Below are 27,951 nucleotides of genomic sequence, written 5' to 3'. Positions count from 1 at the left end.
AATCAGGTTTTCTTGACCTTGGTATTGAAAACTCTAACTAAGAGTCTGATGGGTCTTTTGCAATCCGTGCAAGTCTAAAATGTGTATGACTGTTTCAATTTTAGGGCTGATATTGCATTAAATCATAGCTGAAATCATTTTGGATACTTGAATAATGAATACCGCATGCTTTCCATTAATACTTTCCTTTACGGGTAGCATTAATATCTTACTACTGTGTGTACAGATATGTGTAGGAGTTATTGATTTTTTTCTAATTTAACTTGTGGAAGAACCTAACCGATAGCTGCTTTTGTTGTTGGGTCCAGCCGAGTTATCTGAATCACACCATGGAGGAATGTTTAGCTGTTGGTTGTTAGTTTTTTTTTTTGTTCAGCATAATACAACATATTGTATTTAATGAGCAGAAATGTTAAATAATACTTAAATGAATATGGCTGAACGGTGTCTAGTTGGATCTAGTGGTTTCTTGCGTAACTTCCCATGCTGTGCTATACTTAGTACAGTAATTTGCTAAACTAATAATTATTGTACATGTTATGTGTTAGTGAACTGTAATGTTAAATGATACTTAAATTAATATGGCTGAACAGTATCTAGTTAGAGTTATTGGTCTATTGCGTAACTCAGCATGCTATACTATACTTAATTATTCAAAAAAAAAATATACATTGTAATAATTGGGTGATCTAGTACATTGAAATTTCCTGGGATGTGTAACTGAGATAGGTAGAATGGGCTTACAGTTTTATTTTTTTTCTTTTGACCTATATGGTGATACACATAAAAAGGTTATGCTTTGGTATGTTGGATTTTAGAATTTCAGTATGCTAGCTGAATGATATCTAGTTGTCACTTCTTTTGTGCACGAACTTTCTTGTGTTTGTATTACTGAAATAAGTTGAATGGGTTTTACAGTCTTTGTTATTAGATTCCACATAAAACTGCAAGTTCTCTTACATTCCAACTTCTACCTTAGAGTAGCAGCAGTACACCAATGATAGTGTGAATTCTTAAGATAATTCCTTGATCTCTTCATGTAGGAAATGAGTAAGACATACCAAAGAAATGTTAGGTATTGATATTGTATATTGCCCGTACTCCGAGTATGTGAATTTCTTTCCTTGGAGCATTGTGAATAGAAAGGAAATAATCTAGTGATAACCTAAATAGGTAAATGATTAAGTAAGTCATGGTTATCCCTTTCTAGTAGGAGGGGGGTTGTTTGGAAAACCTTGCTCAATGGGCGATACGGGTTAGGTACCTAATGTAGGTACGTGATTTGACTTAATTATACTGGTAAGAAAAATTAAATATTAATTTCTGTGCTTGAACGGTTTAAAGGCACCGGAGCACTCTGAGTGAGTTTATGAAAACAATATGGAAAATGATGGGGTTAATTCATACACTGGGGTAAAATGACTAAGGTTGGGAATCTACTACAGTGATAATATTGGGGTTGAAAAAAAAAATGCCCCTACACCCTGAAAGGTTAACTAAATGAAAAGTTTTACTCACTCAGATTCAGGTTTACCTTGGAGAGGGTAAGTGGTACAAAACTCCGGGGACATAATTTTTGGTTTTGAGCTAAAGTGACTCGTTGGTCCCCAGTCCTCGGAGTTGGGGGACCCAGATTACCAATTTGTCCTAGGTGGTAGTTCTTTGTTTCTCCTGCAGAAGTTAGGGATGCATCCTGGTTTGGTTTTGGCCTTTGGGAGTTTCTCTCGGTCACTGACCGCTCCCTTGGGATTTCAGTCACAGTTAGAATGTTCGGGTTAATAAAACAACCCTGAATAATATACTCCCGGACATTCTCTTCTGTGATGGTTGCCTTGGCCCGTGTGTACCCGCGGGATAAGAAAAGATAAACACTAACTAGAACAGTTAGGTATCACTGTATGAGAGTCATTAAAGAGACAATTGCTTACTCTTCCATCATGTTTTATATTCGGTGCTTATGATGAAACGACATCCTAAATTGTGTATTTATTAGTTAATTGAATTCATATTATGGATGTTGTTCATGTTAGTGTAAGTTCTGCTTTAATTGCTTAATACCTTACTTAATTGTTGTAGTTACATAAAATGCTTCTTGTGCTTAAGTATAATTGTTACATAATCTACCTTTCTATTCAGATATATGTCTATGATTGCTATTGCATCGAAATCCTTATGTGGTTATGTTTAGACTGTAATTCAAAGACGACACCCACATCACACTTGACACATGATCTACTTGCAAGAATAATTACAGTTTTCCTACTTAGACGTGGTAGTCTAATTCCTATAATTTCTATTATTTTCAGGAGAAGAGTAGTTCTATGAGCGATGCGGGATGAGGCGCTGACCGAGACTTGATCTATTTGTTCCCTGGCGGTTCTGCTTACTTTCAGATTGAGATTTTTGTTTTGAGACTCAATGTGAAAACTCTGATGTTGGATTTTATTATTATTGAAGTGGAAATAAATGGTGTGGTTTGCTTTTACCTTCCTGTATCGTTCTGAAATGCTTAACCCGAGAATTATTAGTTGTTTCCGCTTGAAAAAAAAAAAAATCCCTAAAAATTTGGGTTAAATTTCGGGGCGTTACAGTTATGGTATCAGAGCCTGGGAACAATAAATCAAGGATCACGGTCATGCGACATCCTGAGATCGCTCTGTGAGTATATTTGTATCATTCTTACTTTATTAGTCATGATAATTGCATTGTTTTCTATATAAGTATAGATATATAAATGTGATGATTTTAGGGACACTACAATTCAAAGATAGTAAAACTGTGTGTATTGAAATGATTATTAGATGTATCGTCGATCCCAAGCTAGTTCAAGCACGGCGAACGAATGGCAGGACCAAAGGGGTTTCGTGATGGAAACTCTCGGTAATCTGGCTCAAACCATGGACACCCAAATGCGCCATCAGGCGGAGTTAGCCGCAGCCATAAGTGAAAGGCATAATACGAACACAATCACCTATGAGAAGTTCTTGAAGTTGAACCCGCCTACCTTCTCAGGCAAGGCTGATCCTGAATTAGCTGAGAATTGGATTGCAGAGACAGAACGAGCTTTTCGGGTTCTGTCTGTTCCCGAGGATAAGCAAACGGACTTCGGCACTTACCGCTTGACGGAAGATGCACAGAAATGGTGGGACACAACCCGAACCATCCACTTTGCCGGAGAGGATACTATTCTATGGGAAGAATTCAAGCGGACATTTCTCGAGACATATTTCCCCCAGTACGCTCGTGATCAGAAGCATCAGGAGTTCTTGGAGCTTACACAAGGAAATATGAATTTGGTGGAATACACTACCAAATTTCGGACCTTGGAGCGTTATTGCCCAAATTTGTTCGCGAATGATAAAGCCAGAGCAACTAGGTATGTCCGCGGACTCAAGGACGGATTGCGACCACGAGTGATGATAAATCTGCCATCCACCCTCGCACAAGCCATTGAAGTGGCTACTATGCTGAATGAAGAATGGGAGAGATCAAGGAAGAGTCAAAAAGACACACCGGGGAAACGGGGAGCCGGTCCGCCGCAGCATCACAGTGGCAAGAAGTACCAGCCACCTTACAAGAAGCAAAAGTACAATGGTGGAAATCTTCCTCCGCAGCAATAAGGACAAAATCGGGTGTGCCAGAAGTGCAACCGGTCCCACTACGGACAACCTTGCCCTAGAGACACAGGAGCATGTCTTTACTGTGGAAAGATGGGTCACTATGCCCGTCAGTGCCACAAGAAGATGGCGGATATGCAGAAACGTAATGCCGGGGGAGGACAGCAACACCAACCATCTCAGCCGCAGCAAACACCGCAGCAAAATGCACAGAAGAGGGTGCCGGGACGAGTATATGCCACCACTGCGGAAGAATTGGAGAAAGGAAATCTGGTACAAGGTACTGTATTTGTCAATGGCTGTGCTGCACTTGTTCTATTTGACTGTGGTGCTACACATTCGTTCATATCCGTAGAATTTGCAAAGTTACTTGGTGCACATACTGAATCTCTGAAACATGAATTATATGTGTACAATCCGATAGGATATAATTCGATATGTGTAAACTACATCCCTGATGTCATAATTGTACTGGAAGGGCAGAACTTACCTGCTGACCTAATCTTGCTCGATATGACTGAATATGATGTCATTTTGGGGATGGATTGGTTATATGAACATTATGCCAACGTTCTCTGTCGACAAGGGAAAGTGGTTTCGTCCCGACCAGGATTGCCAAAGGTTGAGTTTCGACTCTCTAGACCTACAGTGAAGGGCCGAATTGTATCGATATTAAAGGTTCAGAAGTATATGTGACAGGGGTGCCGAGCATTCCTAGTAAATGTATTCTCCTGCGAGTCGAAAGTCACACCATTAGAAGAACTTGAAGTGGTTCGTGAATTCCCGGAAGTATTTCCGGATGAGTTGCCTGGACTACCTCCACCGCGTGAGGTGGATTTTCATATCGAGTTGGTGCCTGGGACGGCACCGATCTCGAAAGCGCCTTATCGTATGGCCCCAGTAGAGTTGGAGGAGCTGAAGAAACAACTCCAGGAGTTGATGGAGCAAGGTTTCATTAGACCGAGCGTATCACCATGGGGAGCACCAGTTCTTTTTGTGAAAAAGAAAGATGGTTCTATGAGGTTGTGTATAGACTATCGGATGTTGAATCAAGCAACAGTCAAAAATAAGTATCCCCTACCTCGTATTGAAGACTTGTTCGACCAATTGCAAAAGGCTAAAGTGTTTTAAAAAATCGATCTTAGATCTGGTTATCACCAACTTCGGATCAAGGACGATGATATTCCTAAGACAGCCTTTAGAACAAGGTACGGTCACTACGAGTTCGTAGTTATGCCATTCGGACTGACAAATGCTCCCGCAGCATTCATGGACTTGATGAATCGAGTATTCAGAGCATACTTGGATACGTTTGTAATTGTCTTTATTGATGATATACTCATATACTCAGAAAGCATAGAGCAACATCGTGAACATTTGAGGATCGTATTGGGGACTCTCAAGGAACACCAGTTGTTCGCCAAATTCTCCAAGTGCGAATTCTGGCTCGAGAAGGTCATGTTCTTGGGTCATGTCATATCGCGAGACAGAGTCGCTGTAGACCCGGCTAAGGTTGAAGCTGTATTAAATTGGGGTCAACCGAAGAATATCAGTGATATCAGGAGTTTTCTGGGATTAGCAGGCTATTATAGAAGATTCATTCAGGACTTTTCACGGATTGCTATGCCCATGACCAAGCTCCTGAGGAAAGGAATCAAGTTCGAATGGACAGATAAGTGTGAGGAGAGTTTCCAAATCTTAAAGAAGAAGCTTACCACCGCACCAGTGTTGGCTTTACCTTCAGGTCATGGTGGTTTTGTGGTCTACTCCGACGCATCAGGTACTGGGTTGGGATGTGTTTTAATGCAAAATGGTAAGGTGATAGCTTATGCCTCTCGCCAATTAAAGACTCATGAACGAAACTACCCAACTCATGATCTCGAATTGGCAGCCGTGGTGTTCGCGTTGAAAATATGGCGGCATTACCTGTATGGGGAACAATTCGAGGTATTTACTGATCACAAAAGTCTCAAGTACCTGTTTTCCCAGAAAGAGTTGAACATGCGACAACGACGATGGTTGGAGTTTATAAAGGATTACGATTTTACCATTTCCTATCACCCAGGAAAGGCAAATGTGGTAGCTGACTCTCTCAGTTGCAAAGCTGGTTGCAGTTTGTCCAGTCTATTGACAAAAGGGTGGAATTTGGTGGAGGAATTCATGGATTGGAAACCGTTTTCAGATGTCGTGGGGAGTATCAAGTTATCTAATTTATCTGCTCATCCGGAGATCCTTACAAAGATTATTGAAGGTCAGAAAGAGGATCCCCAATATGAGAAATTGAAGTCACTAGCCCAACAAGAGAAGTCACATTTCTCACTCAAGGAAGATGACAGTATTTGGATGAAAAAGCGACTTTGGGTCCCTAATGATCCCAAGTTGAAGGAAGAACTATTGGGGGAAGCACATAGGTCCAAATACACCATACACCCATCGCACGAAAATGTTTAAAGATTTACAACGTGGGTATTGGTGGAATGGAATGAAGCGTGAGGTCGCAAGTTATGTCTCGAAGTATTTGACTTGTCAGCAAGTCAAGGTAGAACATCAGAAACCTGGTGGAATGATGCAGCAAATGGAGATTCCACAGTGGAAATGGGAAGAAATCACCATGGACTTCGTGGTGGGTTTGCCCAAAACACGGAAACAACATGACGCTATATGGGTAATAGTGGATCGACTAACCAAATCGGCTCACTTTCTACCCATACGAATAAATCAATCCCTCGAGAGCTTAGCAGACTTATACATCAGAGAGGTTGTTCGACTGCATGGAGTACCAGTTTCTATTATCTCAGATCGAGATCCTCGATTTACTTCGCGATTTTGGGGTCAGTTGCAACAGGCATTAGGTACAAAACTGAAGCTGAGTACTGCTTTTCATCCCCAGACTGACGGACAATCAGAGAGGACTATCCAGACACTAGAAGATATGCTGCGAGCATGTATGCTGGATTGGAAGGGGGAGTGGGACAAGCATGTTATTTTAGCCGAATATGCTTACAATAACAGTTACCATACGAGTATCGGCATGGCTCCTTTCGAAGCTCTGTATGGAAGACCATGTAGATCACCTGTGTATTGGGATGAAATTGGTGAACGGTCGGTAGAATCACCAATCGTGTTACAAAATTATACCCAACAGATCAAAATGATAAGAGATAGACTGCTCACAGCCCAGAGTCGACAAAAGAGTTATGCAGATCAAAGGCGCAGGGAGCTCACTTTTGATGTGGGGGATCGAGTCTTTGTAAAGGTATCACCCACCAAAAGTGTGTTTCGTTTTGGTAAGAAAGAAAAATTGAGTCCCAGATATGTCGGACCTTTTGAGATTTTGGAACGGATTGGAGAAACGACCTATCGTATAGCCCTACCTCCTCAGTATGCTCAGATACATAACGTATTCCATGTATCTATGTTAAGAAAATATCTTCAAGATCCGTCACATGTCATCCAGTATGAGGACGTAGATATAAGGGAAGACCTAACAATAGAAGAAAAACCAGTGGAAATATTGGAACGAAGCGAGCGAGTCTTGAGATCAAAGACCATTCCTCTCGTCAAGGTGAGATGGCAACACCATGGCATCCATGAAAGCACGTGGGAACCAGAGGCTAATATGCGAGAAAAATACCCCAAGCTGTTCGAGTAAGCACCTACAGGTAAATTTCGAGGACGAAATTCTTTTTAGGAGGAAAGGATGTAATAATCGCAAATTTTATACAATTACCTAGAAAATTTGTGTATATACATATTTTTTTTTAGCATGATTTGGGCCTAAGATCCGCTACCCGAATCCAAAAAGAAAAAAAAAATGGGTATAATAGCAAATAAACTGGTCGAATCCAACGTTGGACCCAAGTGGATCCAACCCATGGATCCACTATTGTTCACACGACACAGATCCACATTTTTTTTTCTTCCCGGATCCAAATCGCTACCGGGTCCAGCGTCGCGGTTCGGACCCGGACCCGGCCCACACCCTGTAAAAAGGATACAGGGGCTGTAACGCCCCGAAATTTTTAACCCAAAATTTGAAGATTTTTTTTTTTTATAACAGCGGAAACAAGAAATAAAATAGGGCTAAACATTTCGAGACATTACGGCGGAGAGAAAACCCAATACATTTATTTCATTTCAATATCAATGAAAATCATCAGAGTTAAAATCATAAAAGAAAACCCAAGCGATCCCTGGAATAATAAATCCAAAAATCTCGATCCGATACCTCATCCCGCAACCACTCATAAACCCTATTCTTTACCTGAAAAATAGTAAATTAATTGGAATTAGACTACCACGTCTAAGTAGGAAAACAGTAACTCTTAATGCAGGTATATCATGAGCCCAGTATGAGATGTGGGTGTCATAGGTGATTTTCAAAATATACATAAGCAAGTAAGCAACAACAGAAATCAACAGTCATAGACAGGAGCAGGTAAACAATTATGCAATAACAATAACTGAGCAGGTAAGGCATAGTATGCAACATTAATAAGCAAGTGAGGTAAGCGATGCAACAACAATAACAATAACATGCATAACTTTCATGTAATAGTTCAATCACCTCGTATTTACCCATTTCAGGATTTCAGATCATTACAATTTCACAATATAAAGCATACTGAAAAATATGCAAATGTCTCTTTAATGACTCCATCACAGTGATACCTAACTGTTCTAATTAATGTTTATCTTTTCTTATCCCACGGGTACACGTGGGCCAAGGCAACCATCTCAGAAGAAAACGTTCGGGGGTATATTATTCAAGGGTATTTTATTAACCCGAACATTTTAACTGAGACTGAAAATCCTAAGGGAGCGGCCAGTGACCGAGAGAATCTCCCAAAGGCCAAAACCAAAACAGGATGCATCTTTAACTTCTGCAGAAGAACATGAAGCTACCACCTAGGACACATTTGGTAGTCCGGGTCCCCCAACTATGAGGACTGGGACCAACGAGTCGCTTTACGCTCGAAAACAAACACATGTCCCCAGAGTTTTGTACCACCTACCCTCTCCAAGGTAAGCCCGAATCTGAGTGGGTTAAACTTTTCATTTAATTATATTCCCGAAGTATAGGGCATTTCCCTGACTTCCTTCTACTATCATAGCAGTAGAATCCCCAACCTTAGTCATTTTACCAAGGTGTACAAAACAATCCCAACCCTTTGTCACATTGATTGCATAAACCCACTCAAAGTGCTCTGGTGCCTTTAAACCAGTCAAGCACACAAGCCCCGGTACCTTTAAACCAGTCAGGCCACATAATTTAAATTTAAGTCTTTCATCAGTCTTATGGTTATTACCCAGAGTGCTTCGGTACCTTTAAACCGGTAAGCACCGATGCCCCGGTACCTTTTAAATCAGTCGGGCACACAACACTTAAGATTAAGTTTTTCATTGATTGCATTGCCATAGCACACAAGCTAACAGTCCAAATACCCGTATCGGGTATTCAACCCATATTGCCCATTAGGCAGGAGTTCCCAAACACCCTCCCATAGTGCTCTGGTGTCTTTATTATCATTTGATAATTTCAGAAAGTATGTAGTGTGCTAGGACAGTGATCGTTAGAAAGTTTATACACTTTAACATAAAGTTAAACCTTAGAGGATAAGCAAATCCATAGACATTTTAACGTTAGCAAGGGTGCAGCTTAATCAGAACTTTCAAAAAAGTAGGCACTTCGAATATCATAATTTATGCAGTTTAATATGCACTTGGACCCAAATAACTATGCAGCTCAATATGCATTTATCGTCAAGCAATATGCAGTTTAAGAAATTATGAGGAAGAAGCTTATTAGACTACAACATATTCAATTTCCCACAATATCATGCATACAACTTGTATAAGATTATACATAATCACATGTACTCAGATCTGATCACAGCCAACATAACTACTTGAAGACAATACCGATTATGGGAAATAAAATAACTTGGAACTCAAGTCTGATAAAAGATAATAAAAGAATTCAAAATTTAACATGATAATGGGTAACGAAAACATATGTATTCAGACTTGATATCAGTTATTAAACCAACATTGAAACAGATTTGATATAGTCAGTAAAATGACATATAGTTATCTTGGATATCAATCAATATAATAATATATAAAAAAAAAATCCGATTTGGTGATGGAACCCAACAAGATATCATATAATCAACTCTAATCACCGTCAACAAACTAATAGGAAATCAGTTGTGATACAATCCACCAATTAACATATTACTCAAGTATTTAAACTGTCAACAAAACCTCATATAACCCATATGTTTACATTGTTTTTATGTTCGTGGCATTTGCCATATCTGAACCTTCAAGTCAGATATGCATCCTCCTTCAGGATTTTTCTATTATTAACTATTTAGTGTGGTGTATAAATTTCACTGTCATAAAGAGAGCTTAACTGTGAAACTGGGGCATTGATAAAGTAGAGATTCAATGTAAAAGCAACATCAGAACCTAAATTAGCAAATATTAGTAATTGGAACGGATAACATGCTCTATTGTAAAGAAAATTAACATGGGGAATGGGTTCATGCACAGGTAAAACAAACAAAGTCCATTCCTATCGTCATGGGTTTTGATGTTAATCATGTATAACTACAACCTAAAAAGAAATTGTTCTGGTAGGAGGGTCAAAGATAAGTCATCAGATCAACCCCTTATCACACCGGATATTTAAACCATAAATTACAACATGCCACCTATAGATACGGTTGTATGCATCCAGCCAAAGAGTTGAATGAAAAATATAATGGCTGATGAGGATATGGACTGGGGAGTGACAAGGTGGACGAGGGTCTCCACGAACAAGCATCATTTGTAGGAAATTATGCCGATGTTTTCCTAAAGCAGACAAGATCCAAACGAATTGTGTAATGTGACCATGATTCTACCTTTTTCAATTAGCCACATATGGTATATTTGAAACATCCCTTTCAGGTAGCGTAACAGACATAAAATTTCACAGCCTCAATCAAAGGTTGTACATTTATTGCAGCAAGGCTCCCGAGAATCTTTTTGTTCCAAGATCACTAAACCCCACATCCAGACTATCCAACAAAATTTACGCAAAATACAATACACCCAAATGGAGAGAAAAACTCCAAAAGTGCTGAAATGAAGAAAATCAAGAACGCCAACCAACTCATTTCATAAATACCTTAACTATAACCAACGAAAGAAATCAAAAACACCAAGAGACCCCTTTTTCCTTACCCCCATTCTGCGTTCAAGAAACAATCCTATGAATCTAAAACAAGAAACCCCCAAATCCAAGAAATTGGGTTCTCGGTTTAGGTTAGCAGTAGCCTTCAGCATTCAAGTATTTTTTTTTTTGACCAACACAAGCACACCCAGACCCAATCAATAACCCACAAGAAAAGTTACTGATCCTACCTGTTCCAGCGTTTCTCCTCGAAGATGCCATGGATGGAGGTGTTGCCGACCACCCCTACATGACCGAACACAGTCAATACCCAAAAGAAAAATTTCAGAAATCCTAAAGCAGGAATAGAAAACCCCCTTTTTTTTTTCTTTGACAGACTTACAAAACCCCCAAATCAACGATTTGGGGTTTCGGTTTGGGGTTCACCGTGAAATCCCGAATAGCAACTCGATTTCCCCATATTTAAATCCATGCCAGACACTCTATCTCTTTACTATTGAAACTCCAAAATCCCCAAATCGGAGATTCTGGAATTTCGGTAGCTTAAACCCTAAATCCCCAAAATTTCTTGTCGGATTTGGGATTCACTGCACTCGTAAATCCCTATTCACTGCCCCCGCACCCCATACTCGACCCACATAATACCCAAAAGAAGAAGAAAACAGGAAAACCTACCTGTTCCGACGACGAGGAGGTGGCTGTCGCAGTCAGGGAGATCGCCGGCATCGGTTGCTCCTGCTGGCGAGCTCGGGTCGAGAGGGACAGTGAGACAGTGAGTGCGGGAGTAGAAAGAAGAGGCGAGTGGAAGGAAGAGAGGTGTGGGAGGTAGAGAGGAGCGAGAGAGAGATGGAAGAGGGGTTCGGGATCTCCCCCCTGCCATCGGCGGCTGCACATTTCGTTCCCCAGCCACTCCCCACGATGAGTTAGGGTTCAAAAATGAACCCTAACGACTGATTTATCGGGTAGGGACCCTCTCCCCTTTATTTTTCGTATGCGGGGCAGGGCTTGGGTCCGAGTCCATGACCTGAGATCCAACGGATCTGCGACTCTCCTATGGTGCGGCTCCACAGCTTGCCCGAAATATGGATCCAACTGTGGATCCATTTATTAACTTGGGTATATATATAAGTTATGTTTATTATTATTTTATTTTATTTTTATGATATTATACATAAATATGGACCCTTTATGGATCCTGAATCTAAAACTTTTCTCTCTATTACACTATTGAAACTATGAATCTAAATGATATAATTTGGATCCAAACCTTCAGTAGATGAATATGGCTCCAAAATAAACTATTATGGATCTTGTATAAAGTTTTCTCCTTTAAGATCTGATTATAAATTCGCAGATCCACATAATAAGTGTTGGATCCATTACCAAATCTAACCATGATATCGAGATTCCAATATCAAGGATCTGAACCAAAAATAAAGATCTATTATTAGGTATTTGTCTGGATCCAATTACCGAAGATCCAAATAATATAAAAGGATCCGACATCGAAGCTCCAAGCAGGGCATCCAAGATCCAATTAGATATAAAGATCAAACAATAAAAGTATCCATGTAGCAGCTTCTGAATATGAAATTCATGTTTATTTATCTGATAAAATTCACGGTTATTACAGGGGCTGCCCGATAAAAATAAAGGGGGGAAACCCCCCCGATAAGTCGCTGGTTAGGGTTCTTTTGAACCCTAACATTTTGGAAATGGGAAGGGGGGGGGGGGAGGAAGCCGAAGCCGCCGGGCTTCCTTCCTTTTTGGAAGGTCACCCATCTACAAAGGGGGACCCGAACCCTTTCTTCTCCCTCTCTCGCGGTCTCATTCTCTCTCTCTTCTCTCTCTAACCCTCGGATTCCCCTCCCCCGAGCTCGGCCTGCTGTTGAAGCGGTGTTAGGAGACGCAACCGACCTCCTCTCTCGTAGGTGCCGCAACAACTTCGCCGGAAAATGGTAGGGTCTGTAATTTTTTTCAGGTTAATCATGGGTTAGTGGGGTGTGGGTTGTCTAAAACCCAAATCAACTGATTTAAAATAAAGGGGGTTTTGTTGCCAGACAGTTAATAAGATCGGAGATTGGGGGAGCCTGTTTTGTTTTGAACCGATTGGGTGTGCTGCTTAAAAATTTACCCTTCATTCTCGGATTAGCTACTTCGACCGAAATTAGATGGAAAAAAAAATTTTATCTTCTTTTTAATCGAAAACCCTAGTTTGAATCAGGTTTTCTTGACCTTGGTATTGAAAACTCTAACTAAGAGTCTGATGGGTCTTTTGCAATCCGTGCAAGTCTAAAATGTGTATGACTGTTTCAATTTTAGGGCTGATATTGCATTAAATCATAGCTGAAATCATTTTGGATACTTGAATAATGAATACCGCATGCTTTCCATTAATACTTTCCTTTACGGGTAGCATTAATATCTTACTACTGTGTGTACAGATATGTGTAGGAGTTATTGATTTTTTTCTAATTTAACTTGTGGAAGAACCTAACCGATAGCTGCTTTTGTTGTTGGGTCCAGCCGAGTTATCTGAATCACACCATGGAGGAATGTTTAGCTGTTGGTTGTTAGTTTTTTTTTTGTTCAGCATAATACAACATATTGTATTTAATGAGCAGAAATGTTAAATAATACTTAAATGAATATGGCTGAACGGTGTCTAGTTGGATCTAGTGGTTTCTTGCGTAACTTCCCATGCTGTGCTATACTTAGTACAGTAATTTGCTAAACTAATAATTATTGTACATGTTATGTGTTAGTGAACTGTAATGTTAAATGATACTTAAATTAATATGGCTGAACAGTATCTAGTTAGAGTTATTGGTCTATTGCGTAACTCAGCATGCTATACTATACTTAATTATTCAAAAAAAAATATACATTGTAATAATTGGGTGATCTAGTACATTGAAATTTCCTGGGATGTGTAACTGAGATAGGTAGAATGGGCTTACAGTTTTATTTTTTTTCTTTTGACCTATATGGTGATACACATAAAAAGGTTATGCTTTGGTATGTTGGATTTTAGAATTTCAGTATGCTAGCTGAATGATATCTAGTTGTCACTTCTTTTGTGCACGAACTTTCTTGTGTTTGTATTACTGAAATAAGTTGAATGGGTTTTACAGTCTTTGTTATTAGATTCCACATAAAACTGCAAGTTCTCTTACATTCCAACTTCTACCTTAGAGTAGCAGCAGTACACCAATGATAGTGTGAATTCTTAAGATAATTCCTTGATCTCTTCATGTAGGAAATGAGTAAGACATACCAAAGAAATGTTAGGTATTGATATTGTATATTGCCCGTACTCCGAGTATGTGAATTTCTTTCCTTGGAGCATTGTGAATAGAAAGGAAATAATCTAGTGATAACCTAAATAGGTAAATGATTAAGTAAGTCATGGTTATCCCTTTCTAGTAGGAGGGGGGTTGTTTGGAAAACCTTGCTCAATGGGCGATACGGGTTAGGTACCTAATGTAGGTACGTGATTTGACTTAATTATACTGGTAAGAAAAATTAAATATTAATTTCTGTGCTTGAACGGTTTAAAGGCACCGGAGCACTCTGAGTGAGTTTATGAAAACAATATGGAAAATGATGGGGTTAATTCATACACTGGGGTAAAATGACTAAGGTTGGGAATCTACTACAGTGATAATATTGGGGTTGAAAAAAAAAATGCCCCTACACCCTGAAAGGTTAACTAAATGAAAAGTTTTACTCACTCAGATTCAGGTTTACCTTGGAGAGGGTAAGTGGTACAAAACTCCGGGGACATAATTTTTGGTTTTGAGCTAAAGTGACTCGTTGGTCCCCAGTCCTCGGAGTTGGGGGACCCAGATTACCAATTTGTCCTAGGTGGTAGTTCTTTGTTTCTCCTGCAGAAGTTAGGGATGCATCCTGGTTTGGTTTTGGCCTTTGGGAGTTTCTCTCGGTCACTGACCGCTCCCTTGGGATTTCAGTCACAGTTAGAATGTTCGGGTTAATAAAACAACCCTGAATAATATACTCCCGGACATTCTCTTCTGTGATGGTTGCCTTGGCCCGTGTGTACCCGCGGGATAAGAAAAGATAAACACTAACTAGAACAGTTATGTATCACTGTATGAGAGTCATTAAAGAGACAATTGCTTACTCTTCCATCATGTTTTATATTCGGTGCTTATGATGAAACGACATCCTAAATTGTGTATTTATTAGTTAATTGAATTCATATTATGGATGTTGTTCATGTTAGTGTAAGTTCTGCTTTAATTGCTTAATACCTTACTTAATTGTTGTAGTTACATAAAATGCTTCTTGTGCTTAAGTATAATTGTTACATAATCTACCTTTCTATTCAGATATATGTCTATGATTGCTATTGCATCGAAATCCTTATGTGGTTATGTTTAGACTGTAATTCAAAGACGACACCCACATCACACTTGACACATGATCTACTTGCAAGAATAATTACAGTTTTCCTACTTAGACGTGGTAGTCTAATTCCTATAATTTCTATTATTTTCAGGAGAAGAGTAGTTCTATGAGCGATGCGGGATGAGGCGCTGACCGAGACTTGATCTATTTGTTCCCTGGCGGTTCTGCTTACTTTCAGATTGAGATTTTTGTTTTGAGACTCAATGTGAAAACTCTGATGTTGGATTTTATTATTATTGAAGTGGAAATAAATGGTGTGGTTTGCTTTTACCTTCCTGTATCGTTCTGAAATGCTTAACCCGAGAATTATTAGTTGTTTCCGCTTGAAAAAAAAAAAAATCCCTAAAAATTTGGGTTAAATTTCGGGGCGTTACATTTAAACTTAAACCACCTACTCTCAACAAATAAAAAAAAAGCATTCAAATCTGATTAAATTTGTTAATCATGTTAAAAACAATAATAAAATCAGTGTATTGTATGATACATCACCGTATCCTAAGATATGGGCTGATACAGCCCAATAATTGGAACTTGGCGATCCTTGATGCAGTAATTATCATTCTGATGGCTGATACAATTAATATGGCGTATCTTGTCGTAGGATACAATACAATAATGGTAACATTGGTTTTCCAAGATAAACCTTTGCTTATATTATAGTGAGATTGACATCAATCATTATGTTATAAATAAATAAATAAAAGTGTGTGTGTGTGTGTGTATGTATATATATAGTAGGTGGTAGCTGCCTACAACTTTTCGGGCGTACTGGTAGCCTATAGGTTTTTGAAGGGATTTTCCATGATTTCCTTAAATCTGACAATATAGATTTGTTCTACATGCTTAATTTCATAGGAATTGACTCTTGGATTATCTGATTTTTACATGTAAGTGGGTTTTTATCAGAGTTACCAGTCGAGGAAGCGGGAGCGGGAAGCGATACGGGAAGCGGGAGCGGGAAGCGAGGCACTTTAAAAAATTTAGGAAGCGGGGAAGCGTGGGACCACTTAGAAGAAAATTCCGAACCGTCTCGGAAACGACCTAGGAAGCGAACCGGAAGCGAGGGGAAGCGAAAAAATGGGGAAGCGAGGGGGAAGCGTGGGGGAAACGTGGGGGAAGCGCGCTTCCCATTTATGGGAAGCGCGTTTCCCATAAAAGGGGGACGCGCTTCCCATAAAAGGGAAGCGCGCTTCCCAAAAAAGGGGGACGCTTCCCCTCACGCTTCGGAAGCGCGACGTTTCGCGCTTCCGAAGCGCGCTTCGGGGAAGCGCGCTTCCCCTTTTGCCTAGGCGCTTCCGGTAACTCTGGTTTTTATAAGTTTTAAAAATTGACTGTCTAAAATTTTTGTAAATATTCAAGCCTTAAAAAGTTGTGTTTTTTAACCAAAAAACATGATCCAAGTGTCATTTCCTAGCAAATCGACCATGATTTTAGGAGGGTTGAAAATTCAATGTATCAAATTTTCAAACCTCAAAAAAACATATTTTTACTTTGAAAAACTTAGATCCAAGGGTTGCTTCCTACTATTTTGACCATACTGAACACATCCATGAGGCCAGATTTGGTCAAAACAACCTCCCCTATGAGTTCCAACTAGGGTGTTCCCACGAGGGTAGCAAATGCTATCTCATATATATAGTCATCGATATCGTTGATATTATGAAAACATTGCGATATTAATGGCATTTTCAGCTAGGCCGATAATTTCAGCAAAATATCATGATATTTTCATGATATCGCTAAAATGAAAATATCAAAATAATATCGTGATATTTTAAAGTTTTTTTTATTTTTATTTATATATTTTTTAAGCTTAGTTCTGCTATTTTTTGGTTTCATTTATATTTTAAAATCTTCTAAAACTTGTTTCTTTATATTTTTTGCAATGAAAATAACAAAAAACTTATTATTTTTCTATGTTTATTATTATTGTTTTTATTTTTTTCAAATTTTAAAGCTTTCTAGATTTTCTCAAATTTTATGAGAAAAATCACTTTTTGAAAATATCTATGAGAAAATTCCTCATAGAGAAATTACCTCTCTCTCTCTCTCTCTCTCTCTCTATATATATATATATATATATATATATATATATATATGGGTGCTTCTATGGTGGTACTGTACCACCATAGACACACTTGATTTACATAGATCTAAGCTCTAAAAACAAAATCTACCTGTTGGATCATGTTTAGTATATTCTATTTATTACTTTCATGTGTTAAAGATGACTCAAATATGATGTTTTATACCATTTGTAAACTACCCTTTCATGAATTGTGAGCAGTTGATTTTGACCATCTCCAAAATAAAATCTTATGATGTATTAAACATGATAAAACCTTCTAATATAGTAAATAAACAATGCTAAACACATCTGTATGGTTAGATTTACCATTTGATGGCTAGATCCATGCAAACAAGAGTTTACCACTGTTTTGATGGCTAGATCCATGCAAACAAGAGTTTACCACTGTATGGTATCATGGTACAAAACGACCATATATTTTTTTTCTCTCTCTCTCTCTCTCTATATATATATATGTATATAACTATATATAGTGATTGATTCTTCCTAATGGTAGGAGGGTCTAGGCAGTCTAAAATTTTCATTTTTTCATAGTTTTTTTTAATCTAACCTTACAGGTGTGATCTACATAGTTTGTTTAGTAGGAATCAACTTTTGAATCATCTGATTATAACATGCGAACTGGTTTATATAAGGATTCAAAATCAATGGCCTAGAATTTTTATAATTTTTATGCTCATAAAATCATAATATTTCATCATAAAAGCTTTTTCCAACAATCAATTCATATGAAATAGATCATGTTGAACACATCTGTAGGGTCAGATTTATCAAACATAGCTTGGGAAATTGAAAATCAGTCCACACTTTATGGACTGTTCTCTCTCTCCCCCCCTCTCTCTCCCTATATATATATATATATATATATATATATATATATATATATATATACACACACGCACACACAAAGATGGGCGTAATAGTGGATGCCCACATCGGACAACTGCGTGCCCACTAAAGGGGCTTTTCTGCAGCAAATCAATGTGCGGTGCATGTTCGATGACATCCAATGGAAAGGGCGTCCATTGCTACACACGTTCGATGGCATCCAACAGAAAGGGCGTCCATTGCTATGCACATTCAAAGACACCTGTCCTCTTTTTTAGCTGCATTTCTCAAAATATGATATTGAGGATAAAATGGTAATTTTACATCACATTCAACAGCAAACTTGATGGTAGTAAACTCTTGGGCCTTTTTAGTTATCCACAATATTTTTTAGGTGCATTTTTAAAATTTTCCAGAACTTAGGTATCTTTCTAATTAATACTCAAACTTAATGTTTGAGTATTTTGAAATATTTAAGTTTTTCAATATTTTTATGTTTTTTATATGTTGCTTTTAAATAATTTTACTCTTTTGTGAATCTCTAGGTGATACAGCTAAACAAATATTTGTTTAGATGAAATTGAATGTTAAAAATGTAATTATGTTTTGTTTAGATTCATTCATGATTTTTATTTTAGTTTTAGTTGCTTAGCTTCATAAACTATGTTAAATATGTACTTAATATTATTTTTAATAATTTATTGTAATTGTTTAATTTTGTATTTTTTTTCTTTTTTTTGGTCCCAACTAGGCTGACCAGTTCCACCTAGGCACTGATTAGGCCTTTTAGAGGGCTGGTGCCTAGGAGCTGACTAGTGCTTTAAACTACTTAGTATGCAAGTACTTTTGGAGATAACCTAGTGTTAACACTTCTGCTTAACGTTCATGAGCAGGACAATTTGTCTTTTCCCTTGATTTGTCCAGATTGGAATGCAGATGAAGAGATATTATTGTTGGAGGTATGGCTCTAATATTTTGCTTGGTTATTTTGCAAACTATTCAAGAATTGGTTGCTGTCTGCCTGCCTTTCCAATATCTTCTTGATTGTAATTTGGCGAAGCTGTATGTACCTAGGTGCTTGGATAACTGATAGCCTATGAAACAAATTATTTATTCCAGGGAATTGAAATGTATGGATTAGGGAACTGGGCAGAAGTTGCTGAGCACGTTGGTACAAAGACCAAGACACAGTGTATCGATCACTATAATACAACATACATTAACTCACCATGCTTCCCCCTCCCAGTAACCTCCTTTTTTCCTTTTCTTGTATAACATTTTCAGATGATGGATGGCATATGTCTTGTTTCTGTCCATACAGTTTCAACTAGTTTAATCTGATATCTTTGTTATTCATTTCTAGGACATGTCACATGTTATTGGAAAGAATAGGAAGGAACTTCTTGCTATGGCAAAAGTACATGATGATGGCAAGAAAGGTTTGTTATGATTATCCTCATAATTCTTGGAATTGTTAAATTTCGATAATTCTTTTGTTTAATAATTTTGACAATCAACTTAGATACACATGAAGGCCATAAACTTTGATTTTTGCCTTTTTAGATATATATTGGGCAACAAGCTGACCTGAGTTGTGGTCAGGATTCACAGTTGCATTTGTTTATTTAAAATCCGTTGAGTGTTGCATAATCCTTTTATTGAGCAAAAAAATGGTTTTACTATTTGAATTAAAGTGATTAAAGTAGCTTTGAAGCTTAAGGAAGAATGTGTAAAAAAAAGAAAATAAGCATTTTGCAACTATGAATTCAAATATATGGAGAAAGGAAAATTTTCCACCTTTACCAAAATAGTGGTAGGAAGTATCAGGAGATGGACATTTCCGATGGATACCTAAATCTGGAATGATAATATTTACTGTAAACCAGTTAGAACATAGCATATCTGGAAACTGAAGCGAACATGAGCTGCATAAAACCTTGTTGTTCAAGATCGGATAGATATTTTCATTATCATAAAAATAGGATCTTACAACATATTAGACATGATAACACCTAATATAGTAGGTGAACCATGCTAAACAAATCTGTATGGTTAGATCTACCATTTTGGTGGCTAGATTCATACAAATAAGGGTGTGTACCACACCGTATGGTATCATGGTACAAAACTACTTATATTTTCCCTATATATATAGGGTAATGTTTTAGTAATGCCATTATTTTGTACAAATGCCTTTGGATCTCTCAAGTGCAAGTTGTTTTGATCCAATCTGACCTCATGGATATAGTTAGCATGTTAGTAGGAACTGGTTTTTGGATAAACTTTTTTCAATGAAAACAATATTTTATGGCCCGGGAAAGCGTCACACATTGTATGCCGTTGATTTTTGAAGGCTTATAAAAACCTGCCTACGTGTCGTAATCGGATGATTCAAAAGCCAATTCCCACTAAACAAACCACATAGATCACATATGTAAGGTTGGTTACATGAAAAACAACATTTTTTAAATGAAAAAAGGTGTTTGTAGGTAATGGCGCGCGCATGCACGAGAGAGAGAGAGAGAGAGAGAGAGAGAGAGAGAGAGAGAGAGAGAGAGAGAGAGAGAGAGAGAGAGAGAGAGAGAGAGAGAGAGAGAGAGAGACCTACTAAATGGGCACGGTGCTAAATCAAACATGCTATTGGATTTCCATTGTTTTTGTCAAAATTTAGACCATACAAATGTAATCTATATGCTTGTTTTTATAAGAATTACTTCCTGGAGCATTTGACTCTATTGCATGGATAGGATTTTATAAGGTTTGAAGAATCAACAACCTACAAATTTCATAAAATTTTAAGGCTCCAAATACCATTTTTCCATCCAAAATGCATGATCCAAGTGTAAATTTCTAGTAAATCAATCATGCTAAACACATCTATGGGGTTGGAATTTTGAAAAAGACACCAAAAATCCATTAGCGTGTTTCATTTAGTACCGTGGCCGTTTAGCATGTTCCCATATATATATATATGGCCATAACAATTGATGGTTTTTTTGTCCACTGTTACTGGACAAAGGAGTGCTACTGATCGCATGCTCGATCAGCGACACACCTTCTTTGTTGCGCAAAATAAGTCTTTACCGATAGTCAAGAACTATTGCTAAATACAAATTTTGCATGATTTCACGCAAAATCGGATGCTCCAAGTGCGTTCGATATCTTGTTTGATGATTGGGCATCCACTATTACGCCTAATCGTATATATATACACACATGTATGAGCCTTGAAAAAATTAACTGTAACGACCCCAACTGACCCTCGAAAAATAGTAAATTTTTTTTAAAACAATTGCGGAAAACCTCCTCAGGACCCCGGGTACATCACATATTTAATATTACCAATCTACAAACCATTCCATGCATTAAATCAAGTTGAAGTAACAAATCAACTTCATTAATTAATTAAAAGTCCAAAAGTCTAAGAATATCAAATTGGCTATATCAAGATCACACCATCTGGTCAGAACCCAAACACCATCACAAGTCTCGTATCCTCTAGCTAGCCAGTCCAAGACATCACTGAGCATCTGTGCCTGTAAATTGTTTTAAGAAAATGAGTAAGAACCGAATTACTCGTACGAATTCTTAAAATTCAACAGTAAAGAAAATAATAAACAAATTCATGCATAAATTTCACAGGAATATCACAAGCAATAATCTTACCACAATTATTTTACTATTCAAGCATTCAATCAAATATCATGCAAAGCCAAATGTGCATAGATGCATGAACTAAAGTTGAACAGTAAGATATGCTTGATAATGCATATGCATGAATAACTTATTAAGTTATTTATCAGAGTTGCTTTTGCTTTTCACTTTTCCTTAATGTGATACTTCAAAATTTAAAACCCAAAAATTTACCGAAAATTTTGATTTTTTTTAAATATTGACAACAAAAAATGATTTAATATTGAGTCTGGTTTCAAAAATTTTGAGTGAGCCACAAGGGTGAAATAAGACAAAGCTATTATCAGAGTGAAAACCAAAATATTATTTACATCATTTTTGGCAAAATGTACAGATAGTTCAAAACTTGGGAATACAAAATATTATGAAGAAAAGTCCCAAGCTGGTCCTTGGATTCTCCGGAGAGTACTAGTTCCTCGATGTCGCTCCTGTCTCGTTGCACTCACTGACCTGTACTTGAATAAAAACCCATTAAAGGGTCAGATTTTTGACACTCTGGTACGTCTATACCAATTCCGGTAATTCAGAATATTAAACATATTCAGTCAATTCAAATAAAACATTTTTACTGAAAAGTAAGACAGTATACAAAACATAACCGTTTGCATAATTAGGGCATATTTTTATTTTAAACTATGATTAAAAAGGATCTTTGTTTCGATAATTAACCATCCACCCTGGTATGTGGGGGAAGACCATCGCAAACAACTAAGGTATTTCAGCTGTAGTGGACCCAAAGCATGTGGTTCGTGACAGGGAGAATCACTGTTAAGACATAACAAAAAGTGTGATACATCTTGGACTAATGTAGTAGTTGGGGATCTATCACCTAGGACACATGGATAGCCTCGACCTCCGTAGACCTACGAGTGAGTGAAGACCACTGTAACGCCTCGCTCCCAAAAATTAGAACAGAATCACTCAAGGTTGTACCATCAACTTTCTCCAAGGTAGAGATCAGAACAGAATGAGTCAGAAGGGCTATCTTTATTACAAAGATTATTTTAAGTGCCTTACACTGTGTAGGCCAGAATGAGAGTTTAGTAATCTAAGTACTCATTTTTTGGGTAATAACTAGAGTCCAGTATGTGTACCCGACCCAATCAGTACTTGCTTTGGATTTACGAGCATTTCGTCAATGTGGCAAATCAATATCTTAAGTTTTGTGTGTAGGCATGTTTTACTTATCAGATAGTGTTTTGTTTCGCACTTTGGAAGTTAATTTATTTTAAGCTCATACACGAGCCAATCCCAGAACGAAAGTATACTCTACATACTACTGTGTACCTAAAAGCTCTCTAGAACTTTGGTCTTTTCCTTTTTTTATTTGGAGTGGACTATTCTATTGTCAATAGGATTCTCTGATCCCAAAGCTCTATTTTTGAGCTAAGCAAATATGCACGTTGTTTTATGCACGCTTCTAATATTTTATCTTTGCAAAGCGAAATATAAGTGAAAAGTATTATTTTATTCAAAATATATGCATGCATCTTTATAATATTTTTTTCAGAGTATGATGTGTACCAAAAACTACTATTTTATTATTTTATTTGAGATATAATCCTTTTCCTCAAAGTATGGTACGTATAAAAACTATTATTTTATTTGAAGTATGATTATTTTATTTCAAGTAGGATACGTGATGCAACTTTTCTTAAAAGTGTTTTCAAAAGATATTTTCAATGAAAAATTGTCAGTGTAAACCATGCATCAAATTATAAATAACTCGCTCATACTAGTGGTGAAGTTTGGGTCAAACACAGGAAAACGGGTCAAAACCTTGTACTTTAAAAAAACACATTCTTTATTGCCTTAGAAATAAACAAATGCACAATCAAACCTATTACAAATGTTCGAGCGAAAATAAAAATTAATACAACTCAAAATAAATAATTGACCTAATGCCCACCTAAACTCAATCAGCTCACGACACCACCTGCAAAACACGAAACGAGCACAAAAACAAAGATGAACTAGACTATCTAATCTATCTACGGTTAGTCTCAATAAAACAAATAATTGAAATAAATCTAATTATGACATATTGCTGCAACTAAATCTAACAAAAGAAAGACTTTAACTAGGAAAAGACTAGGACACGGTTTTGCCAAAAATCGATTTCAAACATGTAAAGCTCGATTTTATGAAATCTGCTCAAAACCAGATTCTTATCCTCAAACTCGCATGAATCTTTTGCAAAACCGTTACCCTAACATGCTGACCACTAACTAACATGCTAACCTAATATAAAAAAATTAGCAAAGTTAATAATCGACCACTAAAACTAATCAAAAAATTCAACACAAACAGGTCTGGCCGACTGTTTGTGGCTGATCAGGTCTGGCCGGCAGATTGGGTTGGGCCGACTGCCTGCCCTAGCTGCCGGTTTTCAAAAACAGGTTTTAACAAAAATAAAAATTGATTTTTAATGCTGAAATAAATGCTAAAAAAATCCCTAATCTATATGCACCTAAGCTAAAGAGGAGGTAGGAAAGAGCATACCTTTCAGCATCTCCGAGGAGCTTGGGGGAGAAGAGAGCGGTCCGTACCTATTCACGCACATGGCTGCCTTCCTTCCGAGTTCAAATCCGCAAGGTTCACCATTCTCTCGATCGCGTGTGGCCTTCTTTGCCGAGCAATGGATATGGGAGAAGTGTGCGGGAGAAAAGAGGATACCGGCTAGAGAGAAAGAAGGGTTTGGCCAACATCATGGCAACATCTAGATTGGAGAGGAGGCGTTGATGGCACCACAATCGAGGTAGGGCCTTGGGTAAGAAGGGGGAAGATGAAGGAGGGGGCGGCAATTCCAAGGAGGCAAAGATGCCTCTCACACGTCCCAATGAAGTTTAAATAGGTTATTCTAGGGTTAGATGGGTAGTTTTGAAAAATTATTAAAGAAAGGCTTTATTTTTTCAAAATTACAAAACACCTCAACTTAACAACTATTTTTTTAAAACAATGTTAGAACTTACACTAATTCTAAAAAGTGGTTGATGCCCCACTAGGGGTGTTTAGGTATTTTAGGCTTTCTAAAAACGGATCAAATCTCAAAATTTGGATTTTGACTGGTACTTACCTCGTGATTTGATCCGAATACCTTCAAACTGCTCCAGATTACTCGTTTTAGCTCCAATTTTTATAAAATTCGAACCAGAGCTTCCCTACCAGAAAACACACGTAAAACAACTAAACATGGGCATTTAAACATTAAGTATGCACATGATCATGCATAAGAATCTATAAAAATATGAGTAAAATATGCATGATCAATATGTACCAAAACTTATTATTTTATTTGAAATATATTTGTTTTATTCGAAGTATGACACATCAAAACTACTTTATTCGAAATCCAATACGTATATATATTATATTCATGAGACAAAATGAATACGCCATGCGTAATATAAGTGAACATGTATGCTTCCAAAATATATTTAAATATTCAGAATCCACACGCATTTGGATAGAGCTTACCTCGTAAATAATGTTGGTAAGAGAGGAAAAAATTTCCAAAAGTCCCGGGCGAATTTTTCCTCCAATATAATCTTTGATGCATGAAGATGAATCGGATCGCATTGCGGTTGTGTCGAATAGAGTTGAGGTAGCGAAGAAAATGACTGGACCGAGTTGCTTGAAAAGAACAGTTAGAGAGAGCCGGGTCAACGAGTGAAAGAGAGAACTGGTTTGGCCAATAGGTGAACCAGGTTAGGTTTTTGGGGCAAGACCAGGTTCGGTAGAGGGAGACGTTTGGACAGAATGGAGCGTCGGGTTTGGTAAAAAAAAACAAGCTGGGTTCGGTGAGCTTGGTTTGGACTGGGTGTAGCGGACTTAAAGGCCGGTTCAGCTGGGGTGTAGGTCGGGTGATGGTAAGGTGCAGTTGGGATTGGAGGTGGCTGGGGCAGCCACCAAGCATGGTGGTGAGGGAGGGGAGAAGCTGAAATGGAAGAGGGAGGAAGTGGAGAAGTGAGAGGAGTGTAAGAGAGAGCTGGTGAATGAGAAGGGGGGAAGAAGGGGGACTTATATAGGTTGGGGGAGGGGCTGTGGTGTTGTCAGCCCTCCAAGTGTAACATTATGTTACACTTGATGAAGTTCTTAAAACAAGAGGCCCAAAACAGTGGGCTCCTCTTGTTTGACCTAAAATGGGCCTTGGGTTGGACTTAGTGTGATCCAACCCAAGGTTCCAAGCCCAGCCATTTTAGTTAGCTGAACTGGACTAGTTTGGCCTTTAGTAACATTAACTAAGTCCCTTTTAGTTAATATAACTAAGAGTCTATATATATATATATTCACGTATGTATAAGAAGTTTTCAAACAGAGTTGACTGCCAGTCAACATGGGCTTGGATGCCTATGACCCTAGGGTAAAAAAATGTTCCTGAATTTAATTCAAAACTATGCCCCTGAAACTTGTCGGGAGCGTTCCGGGCGCGTCACAACTCTGATTTTGATGAAATCAGAATAGTTCTTCTTGGATTTTCGCTACGAATGCAACCAAGTGTTCAAAACCTAAAAAATTGACCTTTAAAATTATGATTTTTCCCTTGAGGTTGTCAGGCTTGTTTTGCGAGCTTACGAGCCTCAATTTTGACAAAATCACTTGCGTTCTTTTCAGAATTTAAATGCGGTCACAATCGTGTATTCAAAAATCATAAAAAGGTTGCCAAAAATATTCATTACCTTAGATATTTATATTCAAATAAAAATCTCTGAAAAATTGTTGGGTATTACACTTAAACCTGCAGATACTCAAAATGGGCACAATTCCCGAAGTTCAAATTAGGTTTTCAGTCTTGACATAATACACAATTTGTATTTTAATTACTGTGTAACGCCTCAAATTTCAAACTTGCGAACCTTTTCAGAAAAACAGGCAAGAGACTAGAAATATCTCTTTCCTTCAGAGTTTGTTTATGAAATCAGCAGAAGATTTTCTTTTGATAAATCATAAGGCAAGCTGAACACTTTGGACACGTTAGCTAAAAGAACCAAAATTCACAAGATTCGGATATCCTAAGGGAAATCCGATACAAACCCAAGCGTCCAGGACGCGAGCTAAGAGCAGGAAGAAGAAGTCTTGAAGCCATCTTGCAATCGCGCCATCGCCCGTAGTGTACCTAATCATCACCTGTACCCATAGAATGGGTTAGTTTCGCGAAAAACTAGTAGGTGCACAAGAGAGGCTAACAGGAAACTGAATTAAGTACATTTAATTCAGTATGTTACACAGTTTAAAGCAGATATGCAGTTAAACAGGTAAGCAATGCGAGCAGGTGAATAGTGCAAACATGTAAGTAATACAAGCGAGTCAGCAGTACAAGCGAGTAAGGAGTGCAAGCGCGTAAGCAGGGCAAACAATAAGCAGTTCAAGGCAAGTAAGCAGTTCAAAGCAAGTAAGCAGTTCAACGCAAGTAAGCAGTTCAAAGCAAGTAAGCAGTGCAACTGACCAACGCAGCATACGATCCATTTGATCGTAAGCTGAGAACTACTACGCAACAAGCTTGTCCTCGTTTCTAGAACGAGGTCTCTGCATCTAATCACCACCAGGACATAGTTTGTCACTCACTACTTCTAACCAACGCTTTGTCCTGAACGACCTTAATCTATCCTCATCTCTCAAAGTCTTACGCGGCTAATCGTCACCGGTTATGACGCACTAAGGCGTCATACTTTCTCAGAAAAGCTCACCATTTTGTAGAAGGTCCAAAACATGATCACTAACTCAAATCGCTAACGATCTGATTCTCACACCTGAGTCAAGCATATAATCATGCTAAAACAAAAAGTCGAAACTATGAATTCATAGTTGGCTATCACAAACAATCTCAGAAGATCGTCACAGCTCACCATAACTTTCTATGGTAAGCAAAAACACAAGATCCACATCGGATCGCTCGGTCTGGGAGATATACGACCTGACAAGGAATTACCGCCCTAGAGGGTATACTTGGTCTTGGACCATACACTTCCTCACAGGAGTTCACCGTCTTTGCGGCTACCCGTTCGTGGACAGTGTACATCCTCACAAAGATTTTACCGCTCTAGCTGGGTCACCTGATCTTGATCATACATACCCTCACAGCGAACCCTTTGGGAAGCGGGTCCCCAACA

The 27,951-nt window shown here is 38.0% G+C and overlaps 1 protein-coding gene across 5 annotated transcripts in view; it reads left to right on the top strand.

The window, feature by feature from the left end:
- LOC149818900 (transcriptional adapter ADA2-like) overlaps positions 1-27,951 on the top strand; it is a 137,095-nt gene that overhangs the window by 46,367 nt on the left and 62,777 nt on the right. For all 5 annotated transcript variants that reach the window (XM_089984297.1, XM_089984299.1, XM_089984298.1 and 2 more), the window contains exons 4-6: positions 19,042-19,107; positions 19,268-19,393; positions 19,512-19,587. In XM_089984297.1, coding sequence (XP_089840423.1) covers positions 19,042-19,107; positions 19,268-19,393; positions 19,512-19,587 — 268 coding nt within the window. The remainder of the gene's footprint in view (positions 1-19,041; positions 19,108-19,267; positions 19,394-19,511; positions 19,588-27,951) is intronic.

The sequence above is a fragment of the Nuphar pumila genome, chromosome 13 (genome assembly GCF_984573655.1).
Source record: "Nuphar pumila chromosome 13, dmNupPumi1.hap1.1, whole genome shotgun sequence".
Classification (NCBI taxonomy): domain Eukaryota; kingdom Viridiplantae; phylum Streptophyta; class Magnoliopsida; order Nymphaeales; family Nymphaeaceae; genus Nuphar; species Nuphar pumila.
Note: the sequence above shows the minus strand (reverse complement) of the source record. Positions and strands in the feature narration are given on the sequence as shown.